Source organism: Hylobates moloch, unplaced genomic scaffold, assembly GCF_009828535.3.
Source record: "Hylobates moloch isolate HMO894 unplaced genomic scaffold, HMol_V3 SCAFFOLD_1, whole genome shotgun sequence".
NCBI lineage: Eukaryota > Metazoa > Chordata > Mammalia > Primates > Hylobatidae > Hylobates > Hylobates moloch.
In genome coordinates this window covers 207,408,492-207,435,344 of record NW_026652276.1, presented here as the reverse complement: position 1 = coordinate 207,435,344, position 26,853 = coordinate 207,408,492, and the positions used below count along the sequence as shown (strand labels likewise).

At 35.0% G+C, this 26,853-nt stretch overlaps 1 protein-coding gene across 1 annotated transcript in view; it reads left to right on the top strand.

Moving 5' to 3' along the window:
* Positions 1 to 26,853, top strand: part of GRM8 (glutamate metabotropic receptor 8) — an 845,421-nt gene that overhangs the window by 816,883 nt on the left and 1,685 nt on the right. The window contains exon 9 of the mRNA XM_032761623.2: positions 20,920 to 21,166. Within this exon, the coding sequence (XP_032617514.1) occupies positions 20,920 to 21,166 (247 nt within the window). The remainder of the gene's footprint in view (positions 1 to 20,919; positions 21,167 to 26,853) is intronic.

Genomic DNA, 26,853 nt, shown 5'->3' with positions numbered 1-26,853 from the left:
ACTATAGAAATGGTTCTGGCCTCAATATGTATTATTCTTAAAATTATATTGTTTCCCACGTTATTAAAATTACTTCATAATGCCAATAATGGCTGTGCCATTATTTATATATTCAATTGTATTTTTGTTCACTGGGTTATGCCAACTTTCTACTTTCCATAAACAATTCCTAATGAACATCTTTGTAAATGATTTTTTTCATATATGTGATTTGTATATATTTTAAAAAGAACAGAATCCAAGTGGGAAATTACTGGTTTGGATAACAATAATCAAATATTGTCCACTTCCCTTCATATTTCAAGAGTCGTTGCAATACTTTTTTACATCAAGGCATAGATAGGTTTGCCTTAGTTTATCATCCATTTTCTTTTATATTCTTATCTCATTGAGTCACATGTTTTCTCAAAATTTGTGGAACTCAGCTGTCTTTCCTTTGTAGAACCATGGAATCACGGATTCAGAAAAAGGGAAGTACTGAGTACACAGACTTTAGAGCCAGAAAACCTGGATCTGCACTTACTAGCAATATGACCTTAGGCAAGTGGCCTTACGTTGCTGTGCCTCAGCTTCTTCATCTGCAGTGCGGGAATAAACACAGCACCTCCCTCAAAGAGTTGTGTGAATTCTTATTTGGATAAGGTTCAGGATCTTTTAGTATAAACAAAATAATGAGACCTTAAAATATTAATGCTTTAAAAAGTCTGTAGATTATATTTTATATTTTAGAAATAAATCCAATGTTAGTGAAAATGTTAATTACAGGTGAAGTTGAGACTCACTTCTGCATGCAGAATTAACTTACCTTTTCATGTGTCTATTATTTTACTTTGTTCTTTTCATTACAAAATAGCTTCTTTCACAAAGGATGCAAAAAATGTGAATAAACAAGAAAAAAAAAAAGAAAAATTGGTAAAACAGATTTAGGGAGGTACTATCATCCCCATAAGTATTGCACCATCCCCCTTTTCAACCTATTTGCAAAAATGTTCACACATGTAATAATCAGGTTTTTCTATAATGCATGTTTCCTTTCTAAAGGTATCTGAAGGAGAGAAAATGAACACATCACAATGTAATGTCTTGATAGAGATGGCAAAACAAAATCTATAAACTACAGTGATAGGCAGCTAATGGAATAAGTACGTAAATGGTTTTCCCAAGATGAGAATGTAGTAACTTAGTAAGCAAAAGACAGATTTTGAAAGTATGACAGCATGACTACAGAGGTGGTTATGAATGTTTCCTATTGATAATAAGAGCATCATTATTAATTTGTGTACAATTACGTTCACTGGATTACAGTATACTACAAATATCCTTATTAAAGCCTCAGAGCTATTTGCCACAATGTGTCTCAACATGGCACTGACACAATACATTTAATATTCAACTATGATGGAAAAATGTTTAATGTCCTTGTTATGTATTAACAAAAATCATGATGTTAATAACTGTTTGATATATCAACTCGTTACCTTGTTGGTGGCCTACTTTTACAATAGCGCTTTTATTAGTAAGTAATAATTGCATGAAAGGACATAAAGAAGAGATCCCAAGAAGGTCTAAAATTCTTGCTGTTCCTTTACTTATTTCATCAACGTGCTGATCTCACTTCCAAATAATCCTATTCACTGAACCAGTTGTTACTTTGAGACATTGTTAATACAAGTTTGCATGTGTTACATTTATTTGCACATAATTTATGTTTATTATTGCTCTTATATTTCTATTTTAAATGAACTGATATTTTTCAATATTTTTTCTGTTTGATTAAAAAATCTATAAAATCTTAAAAAAAAAAAAAAGAGTTGTGTGAATTCATATAAAGTAAGAATGCATGTAAAGTGCTTACAGAGAGCCCAGTACATAATCAACTATTACAAATGCAGTTCATTATTAAGTTTCTGGGAGTTCTCCTCCCTTCTGGTATTTTGTCTCTTTGGTTTTACTTTGGTCTGTAAGGCAGAAAAGTCTCATTTTTCCACCCTGACTTGGGTTTTCTAAGTTTCTTACTGGACTATAGTCTTGGCCAGATGATTTGATCTTTGCATCTAGTTCTGTCTTTGGCTTGGATCTGTTGTTTCAGCCTTCTTGCTCCCTGATCAACATTTACTGAAAGCAAGAAGTTCCTAAATTTCTTATTTGACAGAAAAATGGAGGTAGAAATACTTGAGGGAAAATATCAATACTGAAAAATATTAACATCCAACAGTTGTGTTATTTCAGTACTTTCCAAACACTTTTTTATACATTATTCACAACCAACCCTCTGAGTTTACCAGGTCAGGAAACGTTTTTTGTGTTTTACATATGAAAAACAAAACTCACACAAGTTAATTATTGGCCTGGAGTTACCATATCCAAGGGTGTCAAAGTTAAGCATTTAATTTTGTGGCTTTCTGACTCTCAGTAGAATGCCCTTCCAACTACACTAAAGAGTTTGCAGAATATGTTAGTCAGCCTTTATTTGTGTGTGCTGCTATAATAAGCAACCCTGAAATCAGTGGCTTGCAAAAACAACAATGCTTTATTTCTGACCTGCGTTTCATACCAAGGAATATGGTTCCACTGCTGAAGGACAGCCCTCACCTGGAATGTACCTTCCCTTGACAGATGTAAAGAACAAAGATCAACCAATCAGTGATGCTTAAAGCTTCTGTTCAGGCATGGTCTGTACTGTATCTGCTAATGACTCATTGTCTAAAACATATCACATAATGAACCCAGACATGGATGGGATAGAGAAGAATGCTCTGAGGAGAATAATATGATATACAATAGAAATTCGTGACATACAAAGACACAGATGAAAAAGTCTTTACAGTATAAATAACAAGGAAGTATCAACATTCAAAGAAAAGAAATAAGAAATTATAGAACTTGGCAAAAGTTTACTGTGTCAGAAGAGTTATCAAGGATAGTTTTGTAGCTTTATTTTTTTCTTAAATATTCAGAGATCGGCAATAGTTGTTTCCAGAGACAAAGAAGTTGGTTAGAGGCAGTGTCAGATTTGAACTAGCTGAGGGAAAGAGGCCAAAAGAGAAAGTTGTACATCAGGCACAAGTGCAAAGCTGCTGACATAGGAATTTTAGGCTATTAACTTGACAGCCCAGCTTCCTTTTGGAAATGCTGTTATATAGACTTCCTTTACTATAAACTCCCTCAGGTACTGAAGGCTATATAAAGTGCCTGAAATGATTCTTCCTTGAAAACTTAATAAAAAGCCTAGCTTGGTACTTTCTTTCCCTAACCAAAGACCGAGGTCACTGAACCTAGGAATAAATTTAATGGCTTGGGATTATATATGATAGACTAGACACTTTGTTAGAACATTGTATTAATGTGCACAAGGTCAATCGTTACAATCCATCTGAGGATACTGTAATTTCATTTTTCTGCCATAGTCATGGAAGTTATCTGTCATCCTGCTCAGTTTTCACTTGTTACTTAGTCAGAGGGGCTGACTAACCAGTTATACGATACGTATCCACCACTTGCAGGAAAATAATTCAAAGTATATGCACTGAGTATACAATTTTATTTCCCGCTTACATAGTAGTCTGAGGTAGTTCCTGGTTGAATGGCAATTTTCTTCCATAGTGTGATTCAGGAACCCCTATGTCTTCCATCCTATAGCTTTGCATCCCGTGATGTCTCCTCATCATAAATAATAGAATCAGCAACAGGAGGTAAGAGTTTCTAGGGAAAAGTGCACACATATTAATTCTGTAAAACACTTTTATGACATTTATCATCTTGTTCACATTATATAGGTTGAAAACTAGTCAAATAACCACACTACATCTAGTCAGAACAGTCTATGACTGGTCAGGCACTTCCCAGAAACAATCCAATACAATGGAAGAAGGAGTACACATTTTGGTGTCCTGTTAGCTACCTATGCCACATCCCTTTTCCCTATTACAACTGTCTGTCTTTTTCTCCTGAGTGTCATCTTGGTAAAATGCTACATTTATAAAGTTGCTTGGTAAAAATAATAAAGGGAAAAAAAAAGTATAGGACCACTTTTTCTATCACATCAAAAGAAAGAATACTCAATATTTCCTCCATGACAAAGTTTTCACTTGAGTGCAATTAGTCTGAAAACTGAAGCATCAGTAGTTTGGACATATTTGGAACTCAGCCTATCAGATTTACTAATGGAATAATTTATCCACATATTTCTTTACTCCTACTCTTAGGAACATGGTTTTAATAATAGCATCCAGATGGCCTTCCAACTTAAAAATGGTTTATGTTCCAAAATTATGCTGGTAAGTTGATTTGTGGCATTTGAGATATAATTTTATACATATAATATTACATGTGATAATTGTCTTTATGCCATCCATAAAAGTCTGTCTAACTAATTGTCTAACTGAAATACATGACCTTTGCATTGAAAACTGTAGTAAATATTGTTATTGTGATGTGGGTAATTACCATAAAAATCCTAGTCAATAAAGATTCATTTTGAATATAAAATATTTAATTAAAATTTTTGACACCATAATATATAAAACAGCTATTATAACTGCACATACCTTATCTGATAATAGCTAAATGTGCTTTTTTATTACTGAGGAAAATACAAGTTACCCTATTTAATACCTATATTTTCACACTTGGAAAAGTTCACATTCTATCACAGTAAAGTGTTGTAAAACTTAACAGCCTCAATTTTAAAATATACTTGGAACAAGTCATAACTAGTTTTATTGCAAAAGATTCCTGTACACATTTATATTAATTTTGGTACCTTGAAAGGCTGCCTGGCAAGCCATTTCCATAAGGAAACATGCATTATGAAAAGTGAGAAATATCCATCCCTTCTACATATTTTTAGTTACCTGTCACTCCTTGACAACAATGCTCACATCACTAAAGCATGTGACGTAACTCTTTATATTTATTATAAGTGAAAAATGAAATAACTTAAAGGAAAATGCAACATAATGTAAACAATCTCTTACTAAAAACAACACATTAAGCCAAAAGTATTTTACAGAATGTATTACAAGAAATTAAACACAGTATTGAAGATTCTAGCTGTGATCATGAGAATGAGATGTAGAATTCATCCGAAGTAACAGCATCATTTGGGATTGAGAGCAAGCCTAGGTACCAGAGCTAGAACCTCCAATGAATGAAGGCAACTGATGGCAGATACGGGAACAAGGATGGAAGAGGATGTAGAGTTGAATGTTAAGACAGTTTCAAAGGCAGGATATTGGAGAAAAAGACAAGTCTGTAATGACCTGGAAGCAGCAAAGGGGAATAAAGGATGGTTCAACCTTATCATCTTCCCTGAGGAATATAAGTTGAAGAAATAAAGACAGTCATGACTTGAAAGTCTGGGGTGGAAACAACTCTCTTGGAAAGAGCAGTTTGAGTTAAGACCACAAGGGCAGAGGCAGGGAGAAGAGGCTGGGGATAGAGAGGAGTTGTGGTTGTGGGTTAGGAGTATAAAGCACACCAAAGTGGATTTACAGGTGAGAGATGTGTAACGAATTGAGTGATTTTCAATAAAATTCAGAGTATTCTAGTTGGTTCAGTGGAATATTGTGTCTGAGCTGCATCACTTTGGGAGCTGACTGGCTATTAGAGGAGTAATCTGCTGTCCTTGTTCTCAACAGAACACAGGGCTTCAATAAGAGAAGACTCAGTCAGACTGCTAATGACCTAAGGACTATTCAGGACCTAAGAAGGTTGTCCAGTTGATCTGGGTGGGGGCAAAATAGGTCATCTGAACCCAGGACATCAATGAAGTTAATGAAACTAGTAGCATAAGGCACTATGCTCATCGAAAAGCGGGGTATTTCAGATGACGTCTGAGTTCACTGTCCTAGGAGATTTAGATGCCTAGGGCTTCTGATTGACTAATGGCTCCAAAATATACTTACGAGTTTCTTGGTTCTAGCTCATATTTCACAACTCTCTTGTTCTGAGAACTTATGTCAGTTGCAGGGCTACCAGCAAGGTAATGACTGTCAAGAAATGGTCCTAGAAGCTGTCTCAAACTGTTGTGGGAGGGACTTCGGGCTAGTTTCTCATTGAAAATTGTACATAAGGCTTTTCTCCTTCACTCTCTTGTATTTAGCTCTTTCAGGTACCTGGTCACAGTAATAATCTTAAAGCCCTGTAGGTGCTTTATTCAGAGTAATGCCTCTGCTAAAGCTGGTGAGGATTTTCAGCCATAGATAAGACTGTGCAACAACCAAGCTCTCTCTTACATCACAGAGCTTATGGAATAATGTGCAAGAAGAGGACTTTTTGTCTGTGGTCTAGAGTTATGAGTACTGGTCAAAGCATTCTCCACCTTTCACTGGTTGTTACTTGAGACCTACAGTTTCTTAGGTTGTGATTACTGAGTGTTTTAAGGTTTTGGCCTATTTGAAATGATTTTGTCTTTTCCTGAAAGCTGTCATTACCACAAATAATTGAATCTTCAACATGGGGTTCTTAGTGACAATTTTTGAAATCAGTACACACTGTAGCAGATCACTGGTCTCATACTAGTGCATGCTTCATCCTGGCTAGGTATAGTGACTTGGAGAGGTCCCCATATGTATGGATAAAGTTTTAATTTTCTGGAGTGCTTCAGCCATAGCTAGTATCCAAGCAGACCCATATATCTATATCAGACATGATAGTGACCAATTATAGAAAGTTCTAAATGTCATGTCTGAGAATTTTCCTCTCTTGAAACCTGGCTGCTTTGACCTTCATGGGAATCTTCTGGAGGCACCAGTTCTAGCAGTAAGATTTTCTTATACCCAGGAACATCTCCCTGTAGATTGTCTCAGAGATGTAGTAAGTCTAGGGCTGTCAGGATCTAGACAGACATGACAAGAGCAGGTAAAAATATTGCTGAATCATGGCGGGTCATGATCCTTGAGTTGTGGTAGATACCATTTACCAAGGTGTGGAACACAGAAAGGGTTCTGAGTCTTTGAGGCTGAGTTGGAAGTGGTTAGTTGTCTTATGCTTTCCACCCTTTCAGATAGAGTTCCCTTTTCATCTTCCTCAGCTCACCTTATCATAGGGCTGTCCTTAGTAAAGGGGCCAATCTTAGTAAATATCCAGGCTCCCCAGAGATAGCCCATGGATAAGGGGTGAGTGGAGCCTCTGCATTGCCACAGTAATTAGTTTTTTCAGCACGTTGGGAAAAGATACTCACCATTATTTTCTTCCTTTCAAATAGCAGCAAGGCACTATAAAATATTAGAAGAGGAGATTGAACATCAGAAAAATTGTCTCTGCCACTATATTTGCTATGCACTTGCATTGCTAATTCTGAAAAGAACTGTACCCTACCTAATACACAATGAAAAGCAAAATAAAAATGCTGATGTAAATCTCAGGATGAGAGGTGGGGGAACAGCACAGGAGCTGGGGGTGAATACTTTTCTTGTTTTCCTTGTTCTCACTCCATGATTTAGTAAAAAGAACCCCGGCTCTCTCTCGGGCAGGGTCATCATTCCGTCAGTTATGTACTACCTTTCTGATTTACCCACCATAGTTTTAGTTCTATATAGTTTTGTTTTCTCACTTCTAATATCTATTTCCTGGGCAATCTTGCATTTTTTCTAGATACATATATGTAGTGGCATAAAGTTATGCAAAATTTGCTTTTATAATTTAAAAAAATCTAATTTGTACCTGTACTTCCATCTTATTTTTCATTTCTGTGTGGACTTCTCATATTACCAAATATGATACAGTTTATGACTACTGTAGTTTTCTGTCTTATCGCTTTCTTTTTTTAAATCAAATACTTTCTACTTTCTCTGTTGAGTTTACTTTTTTTTCCTGTTAAAGTTTACCTAGTTCCATGATTAATTTTTGAGATTTCCTGCATCCTAAGATTGCCATTTTGGGCTTTAAATTTTCCTTCAAGCACCACTTAGGTTGTATCTACAAGTTTTCATACATACTGTTTTCATGACTGTTCAACTTCTAAATAGTTTGTACTTTCCTTTTTGTAGGAGTTACTTACAGGGATGATATTTGGTTTCCAAATAAAAACTCATATTTATTTATAAATTATAATTTTAATTTGATTACCTTTTTAGGTGAAAGGATATAGTCTCATGTTTCCTGTTATGAAAATTTTATTTTTGTTGCTGGATAACCTAATTCATAATTGATCTCCGTGAAGCTCATTTATGTTTTAAAATAATGCAATGAAAATGATAATTTTATTACTGAGTTATTCAAACTATTCTTAATTATATATTGTATAATCAAATTTCTGTCTTTGAAAAGATGAATTAAAATCTCTCATGATGGTTATGGATTGGTCCATCCTTGCATTTCTATAATGCGTTGCTTACATACATCGTGATAATGGGTTAAGTGTATGTGTGTATATATATTCTTTGCATAATTTAATGATTTTATCTTGCATTCTATTTTGTCCTATATTAATATTACTTTCCAGATTTCTTTGTTTACATTTTTCTGGCATAGAAAATGTATTTTTAACTTGGCTTATTATAATCTTTATATATACTTTTCTCTTTTTGAGAATACAATTTAAAATCAAACCTGATAATATCTGTTTTTAAATAGGGAATTTAGTCTTGATTATTAAAATTACTGATTTATGTTTGCTAATGTTTTCTGTTTTCTTTTTACTATGTTCTCATGTTTCCTTTTTTGTCTTCTCTGAAATTATTTTAACTGATCAAGTTTTCTCTCATTTTTTTCATTTGATAGTTCAGGAGTTTTAGATCCTATTTTCATTTTTTTCTAAGTTGCTTTAAACTTTAAACATACACTTTAACTATTTTTTTTTTACTAACAACATTTAGAACTAATTTGCTGGCATATTTTTAAAATCTTATATCACATCTTCTTCCCTTTTTAGGAATAATTACCAACTTATTGGTAATTTATGTCTTGTTTCTTGTTTGCTTGGTCAACCTTGTGAGTGGTTTAATTTTACAGTCTTTCCAAAGACTTTTTTTAGCTTTGTTGATTTTCTTTATGTTACATTTGTGTTCTATTTTATTGACTTTTATCTTTATTATTTCATTCCTTCTATATTGATTGGATTTAATTTTCTCTCCTTTTTCTTTAGTTTTTTGAGATGAATAATCATATCAAGATTTCTGCTTTTCTGTCTGCTTTAGCTATATCCCACGACTTTTGATATGTTGTATCTTGATTATTATTCAGTTCAAACTATTTGCTAATTTCCATTGTTTTTCTTTTGACTTATGAGTGATTTAGAAATGTATTGTTTAATTTTCAAACAGTTGGCAATTTTCTTATCTTTTGTTATTTATTTCCAACCTAGTTCTATTTTCTAATCTGATTTCACATTAGTCAAATAGCATATCCTGTATTTAAATCCATGAAATTTTTTAGGATTTCCCAGAATGTGGCCATCTGGTAATTTTTTTCTGTACAATTTAATAGATTATTTTTCATAAGTTTTGGGAAATTATTGTCCAGTGTCTCTTTTAAGTGTTTCTTTTTACCTATTATATCTCTCCTTTCTTTCTAGGACTTCAGATTCATGTTTATTCAAATTTTGTATCATGTTTTATATATCCCCAATAATTTCTTCCTGGATTTTAAAAATATTTATAGTCTCCATCCTTCACTGTCGATTTTTTTTTTACTGATTTATCTTGAACTCATCAGTCATTTCCTGCCATGTAGCTAATTAGTTATGAAACTCATCTATTCAATTCAATTATTATATTTTTCACTCCTGTAATTTTTGACTTGAATACACACACACACACACACACACACACACACACACACACATTCCAGTCCTCTGGTGAAAATATCTTATTATGCATTTTCCTCAATACATTTATGTTAAAGTTTTGTCTGAGAAGCCTGGTTCTGATCATCTGTGGCTCCATTTCTATCACCTGTTTAGTTTTTGTTGTTGTTTGCCCATGGTTTTTGGTCATTTGTTTTTGTGTCCTAGCATGCCTGGCTGGTAATCTTTTATTGAATACCTGACATTGTACATTTTTTAAAAATGTAGATGTTATATATATTGTTATTTCCTTCTAGAGAAGCTTCAATTTTCTACTAGTCAGCAATTGAAATACATATATCAAGACATTTCACCTTGATATAATCTGGGATTGGGATAATTCGAGGATAAGTTTCAGGTTTTTATGGATTTGTCTATTTCTGATTTACCTTCCCTCCTCTGCAATATCCCTTTAGATATATTAGCTAAATGTCTGATATTTTATGAATAATCATTCTCCTCCATGGACCTGAATTCTAACTGAATTCTCTCTGAATCTAGATTATGTTTGATTTTTTTTTTTTAGCTTGCTGCTTTCTTACACTTAGGATTCAGCAAAGTCTCAAGGAAAAAAAAGGTATAAAATACCAGGTTTACTTCTCTGTAGTACCCTAGAATCGTGGGTCCTTAAGTCCTGATGGCAATGATAACCCCAAATTCCAGATTTTATCTCCCTAGTCCCATGAGACTGCTGACAGGTCTGTCTAAAGATTTCTGTCTTTCCTATGTAGAATCAGTATGTTACCTGGGAATAAGAAGCAGTGGAGAGTGCTGGACGTATGTCAATGTGCTTTCTTTTTCCTTCCTAGGATCTTGGCCCCCTGAGTCCTGGCTACCTTGGTTCTCCTCTGATGCCTCCAAATAGTCTTTTTTTCCCTTAACTTTATGACTGTTTTATAGTTATTCTCAGAAGTTGGTTTGGTTTGATTATAGCTACTCCTCCATAGCCAGAATCAGAAGTCCTTCATGTATTCAGATTTTATTTTAATGATTAAAATGTTAGCTTCTATGAATTTATTTGGTATTTTTATGGATTTGTTATTTTTTCAAAACTTCTCTAAGATAACAGTAATTTTAATTCCACGATCTTCCTTCTTTAGCTGTATTGGATCTATTTTTGTATGTTTATGTTATTTTCTTTGTAAGGTGTCTTGGTCCTCCTTAAGTATTTGCTAATTCTTGGTTGTCAGTTCATCTGTATTTGAATCCAACTTTGCCTGCCTGCTTTATTGTCAATAGCCTGTCTCTGGTGCTATAGAGGTGGAATGGTGCCTATGCAGCAACACTGTGCTGGCAATTTGTCTTCTGAATGTAGGGAATCCCTGTTCCTTCTGGTGGCCAGTGTTCATCAGACACTTTCCTGCTCCAGCCCAGCGCAAACTCAATGCTAAACATCACTTAAAAGATTAACTTATCCAGCTCTTCAGGCCCATATTCTCAGCTAGATTATTTTGTCAAGCTTAACAAGATATAGTTCTAAGAAAGCCAGAGCTGCTTTAGGATCCACATGAGGTTTTTATTTATGAAGAAAGTAGCTGATTAATAACAGCAGAAACCCTCTAAATGCACAACTAAATATTAATTGAAGTACTTTAACTGTGCCTCTATTATTTAGAAGAAATTTGGCCCAAATCTATTAGAAAAGTGATGCTTTTCTGATTTGGAGAGGACTCAAGTCATATTAATCCTGCTCTTTCACTTCTCGGTGTATTTATGGGGGCCAGATGGTGTGTGGTAAGGATATGGGCTTTCAAATTAGAGAAACCTCAGTTTGAATCTACACTTTATTTTCATGTATTGTATGACTTTTCTAAAATGACTGTGTCTCAAAAATGACTTCTTCGTGACTGTGTAATTCTCAAAAATAGACTTACTTATTCCTACCTTACAGGATTAGTGTGAGGGGTTAAATAAGTGCATAAAAATTTTGGCATAATGCTGTACCTGATCCTCAATAACTGATAGATATTATGGTTGTAGTTATTGTACAGTATCTAAACTCATCATTTTAATCAATATCAGAAATCTTTGAGATGCTATTGGTACATTTAACCACAACCAACTACTATCACAGAACTTTCAGAACTTTTTCAGTGATATTAATTTCCCATTCCTGTTAGTTTTCCAGGGCTGGTATAACTAAGTATCACACACAGAGTGGCTTAAACAACAGAAATCAATTTTCTCATAGTGCTGGATACTAGAAGTCTGAGATCAAGGTGTCAACAAGGTTATTTTCTTCTGAGGCCTCTCTCCATGGCTTGTAGATGGCCATCTTTTCCCTGTGTTATCACGTGATCTTCCTTCTGTGTGTCTTGTGTCCTAATTTCTTCTTCTTATAAGCACATCAGGCATATGGGATTAGGGACCACCAAAATGACCTGATCGTAACTTAATTACCTCTTTAAAGACCCCATCTTCAAATGCAGTCACATTCTGAGGTACTGGGGGTTAGGCCTTCAAAATACAAATGTTGGAGGAGACACAATTCAGCCCATCACACCATTTTTCTTGATTCTTCCTATATTAAGGGATATCACCAGAAAAAAAAATAGCACTTTTAAAACATCATATGCCTCCACAAAAGCACCTGCACTGAGTTACTGGATCAATTATTTTGTCTTTAAAAAAGGTTATAGAGAAAATATCTATTTGACCAAGATTTAGTGCCTTTCGCAAAACTACAGTTGAACCATTTTCATAATTTTACCAACTTTCCTTAGATAACACAACCTGAATTTATTATTTAGCCTAAAATTTAAATTCTAGAAAAGCTTCCATCTCTAGGCAGTGATAAATATAGGATTCAACATATTTTCTCTTTTCCTGGCTTCTAGAACTGTAGACAGATAGATAGAGATAGAGATACTTTAAAATATAGTTCAGAGATAAATTTTGTTCCTGAAACAATTGTTTCCTCTTCCTTGCTTCTTTCTAAACTAATTTATACTTTTATTTATTTGTTCTCTACCTGAAAATATTGTTTATTATATTTTGATATCCGTTCAAATGATAATTAAACACCTCCCCATTGCTGTTATTCCCAGTTCTGTCCATGCTGCTGCAGTGATAAAGGGCCAAAAGTTACCATGGAAGCAGAAATCCACGAGGGAAAACGTGAGCAAAAATACCTGTAAAGGAGGAATTAATAAGCACTGAGAAAGTAGACACCTTGTATTAATTTTCACATACATATCCCAGTAGAAAGTGCAACATCAGTTTATTTACTATATTTCTGTAATTCTTATATATAATAATTGAAAATTAAAGACCACATTTTATTTAATAATGCCATAGTTTTAAATTTTTACTCTATTTTTGAAATTTTCCATCAGGCTTTAATAAAAACAAATTATTTACTAATCCAAATATTAGAGATCACATATGTTTAATTATAGTCATTATAAATCAGATAGATTTTTTGCTTCTTTAACAGATCTTGAGCTTCCTTACATGGTTCTTTCCTATCATTAGAGAAGCTGATATTCTGCTTGTTGGTTGATGCTGTATCATTCTCTTCAGCTGGTTTCCACCTCTCCCAAACATTCCAAGGTGACGCGTTCAGAAAGACCTCACAGGAGGGAGAACAAACCCTGCTCTGCATCTATAGTCTTCCTTCACAATTCTTCATTCGTAGCTTTTGATTTGACTCTTCATGTTGCAAATATGTGTCCTGAGCCGAAAGGGGATGTGATAATTGACTGCAAATGGATTACACACAACTAGTCTCCACCTCCACTAATGAAAACACAGTGCAATGTATCTGACCTGCTGCTGGGTCAGCAGCACTGTGATTTCTACCTGACAGGAGAAACACAACACTCAGGACGGTGATTTTTCCCAGAGTTAAATTGGACTATAATTCTTTGCTGTGGTGACTCTAAAGTTTCCCACAAACATAAAGTATATTTCCTTATGAATAAATCATTTTGCTTGTATTTGTGTGTGTGTGTGTGTGTGTGTGTTTCTGTTATAAAGGCTAAAAGTCTTGGAGCTGATTTTGAGAGAGAAGTAGTGTTAAGTGTTTCTGGTGTGGAGAATGAAGGAAGATGAATAGAGAACAGGTTGTCAAGGTTATATGATGAAAATAAGAGCTATCCCTTATTAATTAATATATCCCAGGCTCTGTGCCAGTGTTTATATATGTTGTCTCATTAAATCCTTTGATTTAAGTCTATGAAAGCTTAGAAGTAGTGTGAGTGCCCGACCCTCAGTTATACAGTTAACTTGGGGAGGTATTGAGGGCAGATCTCAGAGCTCTCCTATTCCCAAAGTGAAAACCACTGACTTTGAATTATACTGTTCATTGCTGATCGAGAGCAAAATGGCCCGTTATTACCAAGTTTACTGTTTAAAAGGGCATTATGTTTATCTGCCTAAAATTACATTTCTCTCCCAGCCTAGAGATTGCTATGAAAAAGAATGGAGTCCTCCAGTCCTCCAGTTTTCTGATATTTTGTAGTTTTAGTATCTGTTTTTTTTTTTTCTTTCTTGGAAATACATGAGTTATGTTCCTTAAAACCCAAATTTGGGAGTATGAACCCACACCAACTCAAAAGATTATAGAGAAAGTCTGTTATCCAGACAGTTTTCTTTCCTTTTTATTTTTTATTATACTTTTACGGTACATGGGCACAACGTGCAGGTTTGTTACATATGTATACATGTGCCATGTTGGTGTGCTGCACCCATTAACTCGTCATTTACATTAGGTATATCTCCTAATGCTATCCCTCCTCCCTACCCCCACCCCACAACAGGCCCCGGGGTGTGATGTTCCCCTTCCTGTGTCCAAGTGTTCTCATTGTTCAATTCCCACCTGTGAGTGAGAACATGCGGTGTTTGGTTTTTTGTCCTTATGATAGTTTGCTGAGAATGATGGTTTCCAGCTTCATCCACGTCCCTACAAAGGACACAAACTCATCATTTTTTATGGCTGTGTAGTATTCCATAGTGTATATGTGCCACACTTTCTTAATCCAGACAGTTTTCTAAGTTCTGAGTTTACAGCCGTGAACGACACAGGTAAAATTCCCAATATTCATGGAATTTTTATTCTAGGTAGGGGAAATAGATACCACATACATTAAATGAGTAAAATATGTAGACTTTTAGGATATAATGTGTTAGATACTAAGGAGTGTGATAAAGCTAGGAATACTGGTAGAAGGTTGGGGGTTACAATTTTCAATGGTGTGTTCAGGAAAGGTCTCACTGAGCCGGGGCATTTCAGTAAAGACCTGAAGGCAGTGAAGAGGCAAGCCACTAGATATAAAAGTCTGAAAGTAGAAGCATGCCTGGTGTGTTCCAAGATCAGCCAGGGAGCCAGTATGGGTGGAAGGGAATGAGTAAAAAAAGAGTAAACCAGAGGAGTTCTCAGAGGATCTTGTGGACCACTGTCAAGATACCATCAATGGGAAGTCATTGGAGAGTAGGCTTTGGAGAGTAGGAGTGACCTAATTCAGTTTGTGAATAATGGGATTATTCTAGCTTCTGTGTTAGGATCAATCAGATGCTCAAACAGAAGAGAGCAAGGGCAGCAGGAAAGAGAACACTAGGACAGTTACAGTACTGATCCAAATGAGAGATGATGATGGCTCTGAGCAATGTACACCAGTGGACACATTCTGAAAGTTCTGAGCAAATTTTGAAGGTAGAATCAATAGGATTTGGTCATAGATAGGGTGGGAGTATAAAAAAGGAGTAAAAGACAATTTCAAGTTCCCTGTCCACCTGCTCTCCCAAGAACCAGAAGCATGGTATTAATGAGATAGGGTAGACCACTGGGAGATCAAATTTAGGGATGAAGATTGGGAATCAGAGGCTTGTTAAGTTTCAGATGCTGTCAGACACCGAAGGGAGTGACCCAAAAGGCAAATGCCTTTCCTAAGAAAAGCCTGGAATTTGTCAGTATATAAGTGATTTTTAAAAGAGGACTAGCTATATAATTTGTGGAACCCAGTAAGAAATGAAAATGCAGGAGTCTTTCTTTAACAATTATTACAGACTTCAAAACATTTGCAGCAGAGCATTAAACCAAGCATGGGGCCCTTCTAGTACAGGGTCTTGGGTACAAGTGCACACCCACGAAGCTTGTGTTGGTTTAAGGGTATAATTCTAAATATGATCAGCAAGCGAGTAAGAGACAGAAAGAAAAAGACTAAGCAATGAAACTAGGAAGATATTTAATGTAAACAAGACAGGAACAAAATAAAAACGTTTGATATGAGCTCGGTAGTGGTTCCAGGCTCAGCCAGCAAAGCTGAATGGTTGCCTCTGGTTTTTGCAATTTTCAATTGCTAGGGGAATTTTATGAGTTTGGACTTTTGCATGATAGATTGATTTGGGGTGTTATCACCCACAGGGCAACTCCAGTTTCTCTATAAACTTCTTCATCTTTAAAAAAAAAAATCACTTCTAGTAGTAAATGGTATTTTGAAGCCCATTGGCTGCTAAAAAGCAAAAGAAAACCCATTTTTTGGTGCAAGTTTCACTTTGGCAGACACGCAGATGAGGAAGTAGAAACAGAAGCAGAGAATTACAGGCTGTCAGTGTTAGTGTAGCTTTCTAACTGGCCAAACGGTATGCAAAGCAGCCAAACAGAACCTGGTGACTAAAACAAAGTGGTAAGATTAAACCATCGAGGGCAAAACAGAAATAGTCAGGAATAAATACTGAATCTGTTTCTTATCACGTGGCATAAAGTTGCTTTGAGTGTTAGGTTTCATAATAGTTAGTTACCAAGGGGTTGCAAAAATACCAGGTTGGATGTCAGAATCTGTGGTGGTCTGTGCACTGGCAGCTGGTTGAAAGCAAAAGACTGACCTTTATCCTGGAAAAATATAATCTCCTCCCTCCTCACTCTTCCTGGAAGCTTTAATGATTCCACATCATGACCTACATTGAGCAGACCTTGATATGTAAAAATGACCTATTCAGAGTTTGAAGAGGGAACTGTAATAGGTCCCAGAAAAGATTTCATATTAGTATGCTCCATTGTCACAGCTCACCCCTGGCTTATCTAGAGATTGCTTAAATCTGCTTCAGTGCATCTGACTGCTTCAGGTTCAAAATGTCCATGGGGCGTGGAGGCAGAGTAAGTAACAAGCCATCAGTGCATGTGATAGAAAAGATAGTCCCCATCCTCTGGGTGTTAGTATTTTGGAGTGACAGGGCCAGGAGGGAGCACATAAGAGAAGGCTGGGAAAGAGAAGATTATTATTAACATATCCAATATCATTGCTAGCATCTCTTGAATTTTTGTGGGTTAGTGGGAGTTAATACAGTCCCCTCCTGCATTCTGATGAGCTGTAACTTTGAGATAAAGAGCTGTTATATTATTCTAAGAATGTGGCCCAGGCAGTAAATATGGTCTTAAGTTCACATTTGGATAAAATTTTATTCTGTCTACATTGAAGTGAGATTACAAAGGCCTTTTCCTCAACAACATATAGTCAGAGCCTGGCTATCAGCTCTTCTCTAAACAAAACTGGTTTGAATAAGTGTGTAATAGGTCCTTCTTTTGTCCTATACTCCTGGGAGGATACTTTGTTAGCATATTTTTAGATGCAAAGTTGTAGGGTAAAGAATGTTTCTTGAGCTATCTTGTATCTGTAAGAGATTTTATAAATATATCATTCTACCCTGTAACTCCTCTATGAGAAAAGTATTACCCCCAACCCCACCCTGTGACATAGATAAGAACTTACTGTTCAGAGAAGAAAATAAGATACCATATTTGTCCAATAACCAGGGAAGATTGATTAGTTTGGATTGTAGCCTGGGAGGTTGGTTTGGGGGCTTTAATCACCCAGAAAGTAACTCTGGAGTTTCTCCGTAAACTTTATCTTTTAAAAAAAATGTATATAAGTGGTGGTTCTAGAATTCGTACCCAGGTCTACTGGAATATATTCCTTCCATGGCCCTGTAACAAATGCTAGGCCACTGTAAGGCTGTGGGCTTTAGGGTATGATTTGTGTTTTTTGTTTTTTTTTTAACTTTTAAGTTCAGGGATACAAGTACATGTTTGTTATATAGGTAGACTTGTGTCATGGGGGGGGGTTGTTGTACAGATTATTTTATCACACATGATTTTGTGGATTTTTTTAACTTTTATTTTCCTGTATGGCTCAAGTAATCAGAATTTTCTATAGATATACAAAAATCCATGCATTTTTAAAAATCAAGTGTTTGTTTTCCGATGTTAAATATAGTCTCTCAACTTCTTATTAAATATGGGAGATATTCAGAATTCTATAATCTATGCTATTAAGGATTGAGTTTCTCTAGAGTGACAATAGGTGGCATTTACATTTCTTTGCTTGTTTTGCTGTTACTGCTTTCATTGAGGTTATGACATGTATGATTTTTTGAAAGATGAATTTCAAAAACTCAGTCTAATCATACATAGTCCATGGCCCTGTAACAAATGCTAGGCCACTGTAAGGTTGTGGACTTTAGGGTATGATTTTGTGGATTTTTTTAACTTTTATTTTAAGTTCAGGGATACAAGTGCAGGTTTGTTATATAGGTAAACTTGTGTCTGGGGGTTTGTTGTACAGATTATTTTTATCACCCATGTATTAAGCTTAGTACCTGTTATTATTTTTCCTGATCCTCTCCCTTGTCCCATGCTTCACCCTCCAAAAGGCCGCAGCGTGTGATGTTCCCCTCTATGTCTCCATGTGTTCTCATCATTTAGCTCCCACTTATAAGTGAGAACAAGCGGTATTTGGTTTTCTATTCTTGTGTTAGTTTGCTAAGGATTTTGTTAGATGCCTTTCCGGTATTAAACTCACATTAAAATTTTTCAGAAACTGTCTTAAGAAAGTACATAATTAAGATCAGCATTTTGGTATAATTTGAAAGTATAGTGTCTAATGAAGAGCTTGCTACACTAACCATGGTACTATTTAATTCTAATGTCTGTGTTTATTACATCTTTCATTGAGTTGGCTTGCCAAAAGTATAGACTGCGGTAATTTATTTAACGAGGAAGCTAGCATTCCAGAGTCCTCTTCATATCTAATATTTAGCAGGATTAAATTTACTATATATCACAGAAATTATTCCAAATAAGAGAAGACTATTATTTATATTTTTGGTAGCAGAGAAAATTTATAGGATGTTTATTACAAAAATATTTTTATACTATTTGGACTAGTACTATACGTGTTAGCAAGACTAACAGATTAAGGCACATTTAAAAAATCCAACTAATCAGTATAGATGTTCCCATCATTTTATGGCTGTTTCGTTGTTGGATTTGTTTGTTTGTTTTTAGGCTAATTGACCTGAAAGAGTCTGACTGGGACAAAACTGATGGTTTTCTATTTGACGGGCATTGGAACATGTGCGGGTGTGGTTTGTACTTTGCCACATTCTTTTCTTACCTTTATGTCCTCTCTCTGCAGTCAATTTTCTATGTGGGTTTTTGCAGCAATGCTAGCTTGAAAATAAGCAGGAATTCAAAAAAGATTAACCAATACTAGAGAAGCTTAGGAATGTTTAAAATAATAAGTTGCTTAAAAGTAGATGGCAAAGCTTAGCGAGACTTATGAGCCGTAAACATACACATCCCTATTTCATTGGGATGGTCTTAATTTTAGTAAATCTTGTAAACTTTGTAGTAAATCTCGTTAAAGTGTTTTCCACACTTACAATGAGCTCTTATGCAAGGACAGCCTTAGTGGCAGATGAACTGGACAGTAAATTCAGCAATGTGCATGGTATGATTTTATATCCAAAGACAGTTTCTTAGCTTGTGCCTCACATCCTGCTCATGGTTTGGACAGTTCTTTACCTCAAGGTTTTGCCATCTGTTAAGAGAAAACTTCTCCTCTAGGAAAAGGCAACACTAACACTGATTCAGTTATTTACCCTTGAGGGCGAATGTTTTTGTTTTTTGTTTTTTGTTTGTTTGTTTGTTTTTTGATTCTTTATTTAAAAGGACACAATTAGTTTGGTCTTGAGGATTGCAAGATGAGATCTAACTAGTATGATAGATGTTAGCAAGACTAACAGATTAAAACATATTTAAAAAATCCAACTAATCAGGATGATATTCAGAGATGTAAATAGAGTGAACAGATCTATTAACGAGGGTCGTAGATATGACAAAGGGAGAATGTCTTTACAGTCTTAAGATGTGGTTTCTCTGTGGCCTCAGTATCCCAAGTTATTTGGGGAAAATTCTATTTTGAGCTCAGGACATCAAAAGTGGAACCAGATCAAAGGTTTTTGTTTCTGTTTTTAAAGAATGAAATACTGCTGTTTCTGTTTCTATACCATAACCAAAAAAGAAAAAGCCAAAGCAGTGATTTTAGCTTTGGTTTTTTTTTGAGATTCTTAACCTCTAGCTTGTAGAAAGAAAAACCTTCCAGAAAGATCTCTCTCTGTAAGTATCAGAGCAGTCGATTTCAGTGGGATAAGGGCAAGCAATGGGCACAGGGGGAGAATTTCAGAATGCGGTGACCGGGACGATATCCCCAGTGCATATATCTTGGAGGGAGGAGATCTTACATATTTTATAAAAGTACCTGACTTATTTTGATATGATGCTATCATTGAGAACCTTCTGGAAGTGTTCTTTAGAGGGACTGTTAAAAAAAATCAAGCCCTTATGACATGCTTGTGATTTTTGGTAGTTGGAATTATGTAATGATGTGAAGATGCAACCGCTAGCGTTATTCAAGCACTGGTGTGTAATAGTGATGTTCTGGAATGTTGCACTCCCACTCTATTTTCACTATGTATACTTACCTTCTGGGTTAAACTTATTGCTAAAATAACACTTGGCCCACTAGTACCTTCTAAAGAAGTCCTGTGTGGCATTGTTAGTGTTCCTTATGTATGTTTATTTAAAATCTAAAAAAGAAAATAAGCTCCACCAGCTTGGTTGTTTGTATTTTTATTTTAAGAAATTGGGTTCAATAAAAAAATAACCTTACTCATTTACATTTGCAGGTTAGGATACAGGAATGGTTGACTATAATTAAGAACAATTTCAATAAGTGCCTTTTAATGTGCCTTTAGCAGAGAAGCTGGAACAATTTTAGAAAATAGTATGTTATTTGCTTTATCTCCTACTGTTAGGCTTACCAACAGTGATTCTTTTTTTTTTCTTCCCTCAGATGTACATCCAGACAACAACACTTACTGTCTCCATGAGTTTAAGTGCTTCAGTATCTCTGGGCATGCTCTATATGCCCAAGGTTTATATTATAATTTTTCATCCAGAACAGAATGTTCAAAAACGCAAGAGGAGCTTCAAGGCTGTGGTGACAGCTGCCACCATGCAAAGCAAACTGATCCAAAAAGGAAATGACAGACCAAATGGCGAGGTGAAAAGTGAACTCTGTGAGAGTCTTGAAACCAACAGTAAGTCATCTGTAGAGTTTCCGATGGTCAAGAGCGGGAGCACTTCCTAATAGATGTACGTTGAACATTCTTCTCCTAGTCTTGGGGATTGTGCTATATGTTTCCAGGGGCATGGTGGTACTCACATACTGTGACACCATCACATTTGAAACCATTCGAAGCAAATGGTCTCTCAAGATGAGTGGCTGTTCTACAAACTTGCTCCCAAAATCTCTTTTACAAAGCATGACATTCAGATCTTTCTTTTGAAGCATTACAAAGCGTGATATTTGAAAGCATCATCTTTTTATAAAAACTATCTTTTAGTACTTAGAAACAATTCCACAATTTTTCTTGTTCAATATTGGGTGCTTTTTATAGTATCAATAGTTTACTGATATTTACAGAATATCACTACAGATCTTACACAAATAAATGATGTTATTTGTGCCTTTAGGGAAATGAGAACTCTAGTTAGCCAATATGTTTAGTTAAGTCACAGTTAATACTTGTTTCTCCCACATGGTCCCCTTTCCTTGGGCTTCCTGAGGGCTTCCCTTGACTTCCCTTCTTGGATATATTAAGATAATTAAAGTTCTTCTTTAAAAGCCTCATGATCCTGGAAATAGAATCTCTTCTACAACTGTCTTTCCATTTTTCTGTTCTTTACCTATTTTCTTCTCTACAGTCCGCCCAGGAAAAAGCACATGATAACAATACACAGAAATCAGTGCTCAACCAGTAGAATTTAACTGATCTATTGAAGCCTATCATGGTATCTATGAAAGAGTGGCAAATAATTTAAAGATTTGTATGGTAAAATACCAGAAAGCTGAGTATGGTAAACATTACAACCTTTACCTTACTAGGTTCTACAGATGAATCAAAAAAGAAAGAAAAGCAAGGATACTTGTATTAGAGTGGCTTCCAGTCTTTTGGAATATAGTATAGGGATTCAATATTTGTTTTTTCTGTTTGAAACAGGAGCTTGCTCTGTTGCCCAGACTGGAGTGCAGTGGTATGATCTAGGCTCACTGCAGCCTCTACCTCCTGGGTTCAAGTGATCCTCCCACCTCAGCCTTCCAAATAGCTAGGACTGCAGTCATGTGCTGCCATGCCAAGCTAATTTTGTTTGTTTGTTTGTTTATTTTGTAGAGACAGGGTCTCACTATGTTGCCCAGGCTGGTCTCTAACTCCTAGGCTCAAGTGATCATCCCACCTAAGCCTCCAAAAGTGCTAGGATTGCAGGTGTGAGTTACCACACCCAGCCAGGCATTAAGGACAAAATCCTATGCAAAAATATTCTCTTCCTCTCATATTCATCCAGCAGTCTATATCCCCTACTCTCCATACTTTTGACACTAAATATAAGAAAAAACTAAAAATTAATTTTATTTGGTTTGATTATTATAGCAACTTATGGTCTACATTCCATCTACAAACCTTCTTTTCTATCAAGATTTCTAGATGAGCATTGTCTGCTCTAATTTACCATACACAGAACTATCCTGTGATAGTTAATTAGCATGGCTTAATTAGACATATTGGTTTCAGTTACTATCAGCTTACCTGGAATCATTAGCCAGATTACCTTCGGGTCACCAGTACCAAATTTAGTCACGTGTAGAGAAGTGAACCTTACAAGAATTTCACAAACACCCTCCAATACCTTTCTGCAAACATGAAACCTCATGAAGTAAGAAATATAAGAAGCAAGGTAAGGATGGGCTTTAGTAACAAATCATTACATTCATCTCTGAGTATAGGTAAGCAATTTACTAATGATAAACCTATTTCGGCTCTTAGCAAAAGGTATACTATAACTGCCATTAAAGGCATCAGAGTAGAATGCTTGTGATTTGAGGACAGAATTTTATCTTTTTTCTTACCTTGAGAGCATCAGTGTAGGAAGTTGAAACCTATTATAGGATGCCAATAAACTGCTGTTGGCCAGTGATGTAATTTGAACACTGGCATTTCTCAGTATGACTCACCAGTCTATTGTTGTACCTGTTTTTCTCTTTTTTTTTTCCTTTTTAGCAGCAATCCAGAAAACTTTATAAAATACGGTTGCCAAATAAAAGAACCAAACTTTTAGTGATATAAATACCAGTCATCCAGACTCACCTTTGGAAAGTGGTGGATAAAAAATTTAATAAACTTTTTCACCACTTTAAAGAATAAATATATGCCCTGAAAAACAAAATTCTCAGTATTGATAAGAACTAATCTCATATTATTGAAGTAAATCTCATACATATACTGTTTTCCTTTGGTTATTTTCTATTAATGTTGAAATGGAAATTATATAGCCTGCACGTATTTCTCTATGTTCTCTAAAATAAGAATGAAAGATTGCAAAAACAAGGCCTATTTGGAGGGTAAGCCTATAATATTCTGAAGAAGTCAGATGCTCACTTTTAGAAGGTAAAGTCAAGTCAAAAAGTGAATCAAGATAATATCAATTACTGCCTGGAAAAAAGGTTTAATTGTACTTTGGAGATTTTAGTGCATTGATCTTTTACAGGAGTATAATTTAGGTTTGAATAAGTTGGGCCCAAGTAAAGTGATTACAGTATACTCATTCAGGAGAGAAAGGTGTATGACATCTTCGCACATCCTTCCACAATCCTACTCGAGGTCACCATTTTTAATGTTTGTTCACTTACATGGCCATTCTACAATGAAAGGTAGATTTGTGTTCAAGATTTTAAAGTTTCAAAAGCTACACAGAATAAATATAAGTAATACAACCTGGATGGGAAACCAATGAGTGCCGTGTTAGTTGCTCAATTTGCAGACTATAGTTTACATTTTTAAAAAAGGTCAAGTGTTATTTCACAGCAGAGTGCGAGGGGAGTTAGAAACCAAGTTGATATATATGAATTTTGCCAACTGTACCCAATTAACAAATGCTGTACATAGTATTCTTTAAGCTGTGTTCATGAATAATTCAGGAAAACAGCTGCTGCTGGAGGTAGATTTGTTTTCTCTAGCTTATGAACACAGTGTGGTGCACACAAGGAAATTCATTTACTGTTGCTGTGCTCAAAAACTGATTTTCATATGAGCATATTCATCACCACTGTGAAAAAAATCTCCCTATGAACTCATCTGTACATCTCTGATTCATTTTGCTCTATAATACTTCTGGGATAAAGATTCTTGCGAGGTATCTGCCATCCACAAAGTTTGTCCCTTATCATTGCTTTCATGCTGACTAAATCATCTGATTCCAGAACCTTACACTTCCTTTTCTAACCAGTAGAAAAATTAGCATTACTGTCCTTTTGTGAATTGTTTTCTCAATTCTCAATAGAATTCTACCATTTTCTTTATAGAAACCACGTTTAAGAGTTCAAAAAATAGTATGTTAATTTTTAGTTAGCTACAGAGCCCCAAAGTTGGAAAGATCCCTAAAACTGGTCTAATCCAAACTGCCATCTGTTGAATGGACATCTTCTGAAAACTATATTGTTCAAGATCTATCAGCTCTTGTTACTCTATTTCAACCATAATTCTTTTTCTAGCTATATACAAATTTTATAACTATTTCATACATTTTAGTTATTGTTGAAAATATTGAACAGTGTAGGAAGTTGAATGACCCTTTTAAGTCATTTTTATCACTCTTATGACAATTTTTCTCCACCTTGTCTGTGAAGATTATATGAAAGTCCTTCAAAAACAGAACTGAAGGACAGATTTTATTTTCTTAGAGGAAATTTAGAGGCATATGAGAGTATTATATAAATTATAAATAAAAAGTAAAAGTGAGTGATCATAGAAAATCATTGTGTTTCACTTCACACCAAACCAAATGTAACAAATATTTTACCTTTTGGAAAGGTTAAGTAGAAAGTAGGACTCCATTAGGTCTCATGTATGGTTCATGGAAAGAAAAGAAAAGAAAGAAGAAAGAAAGGGAGGTAGGGAGGGAGGCAGGGAGGGAGGGAGGCTGGTTCTATACTGGTTCTTCCAGACTACAGCTGTTCCATCCCAATCTATTCTGCTTTCATCCTTACAGGAACCCAGTACTGTAGGTTTTGAACCAGTGATAAAACTGAGGTCCAGTAACCTGGCCCAATGATTTTTTTTTTTCACGCATTTTGCAGGCAATAGAACGTAATTTAAAACCAGGTCTAAAGTCTACTTCCTTTGCACTGTGCCACAATAATAACCTAGAAGGGTAAGCAATGTAGATAAGATAAGCAGATACGTCAACTGTTTTTAGCCTGAAGCTCATAATATTCAATGAAATAAAAAATAACAACAAAAAAAAACATTTATAGTAGCACTTCTTAGGGCTATCTGAGTTAATTTTAGTAGTTGTGAACTTTGTATGAACTTGGTCTCTGGTAAAAACTTGTCTAGTCCATCAATAGTGTCACTAAGATGGAATGAGTCTGACTGTCAGTTATTTCAGAGGAGGAACTTTACAATTTCTAGTCTTATTCAATGTTCAATAAATAAATTATTTTCTAAAAATCTGTTTCATCCTGAATTGGATTCATATATTGAAACATGTACATTCTTTGCTTTTTAAAATATCTTTTATGTTATGATTATTCATTCCAGAATTACACGAAAAAATAGGACATCACATTTGAATTTTAGGACAGAGATTCATTGCATCACATCTTTCAACAATACAAAGGAATTATTTGGATTTAGATTTATATTCTCCAGAAGCTTAGGCATGAGTATAAATTTGGCATAATATCTCTGTAATGGTCTTACAATAACGAGTTTTACTTTACAGTATGTTGGCAACAGAACAATTAAACATTTCTTTGAGTCTTTATTTTCTTAAATTTTATCTTCATTTGTCTCCTTTTGATGAAACCAAAAGAAACCATAAATATGCATTGGCAATTCACATGTTTACTATTCTATATATTTGATATTTTAGCATGTTTACCTCTAGAGTCTAAGATTATTGTGTATTTTTAAGTGGAAGATGTATTCATTCTCATAGGACAGCTAATTATAATTACTTAACTTTTTTGGTCATTACATCAGCCTCTAAGAATTGACGTCTTTGACTTAGGTAGTGAAAGATGTTTTTTATATTTTGTAGGACAGATAATTGATCTGTTCTTTCATTTTACATATATGCAAATGTAAAATTTTACCAAAATATTAAAGATTAGCACTTTTATATTTTTAGTTTTCTAGTAAATATCTATATGCTATAAATGAGGCTACTGACTTTGACAGATTAAAATTGCTGCAGCATTTTTATTTCTACTGTCATTTAATTTTTACTACAGTCATGCATTGCTTGATGACATGTTCTAAGAAATGTGTTGTTAGGCAATTTTGTCTTTGTGCAAACATCATACAGTGTACTTACACAAACCAAATGGTATAGCCTATGTCACACCCAGACAATATGGTGTAGCCTAGTCTACTTAAGCTACAAATCTGTACAGCATGTTACTGTCCTGAATTGTGTACACAATTGTAATGCAATATTTGTATATCTAAACATAGTAAAGATACAGTAAAAATAAAGTATACAAGATAAAAAATGGTATACATGTAAATAGGGAACTTACTCTGAATGGAGCTTGTAGGACTGGAAGTTGCCCTGGGTCATTAAGTGAATGAGTGGTGATTGAATGTGAAGGCCTAGGACATGGCAGTACTATAAATTTTTTTGTTTTGTTTTGAGATGGAGTCTTGCTCTGTTGCCCAGGCTGGAG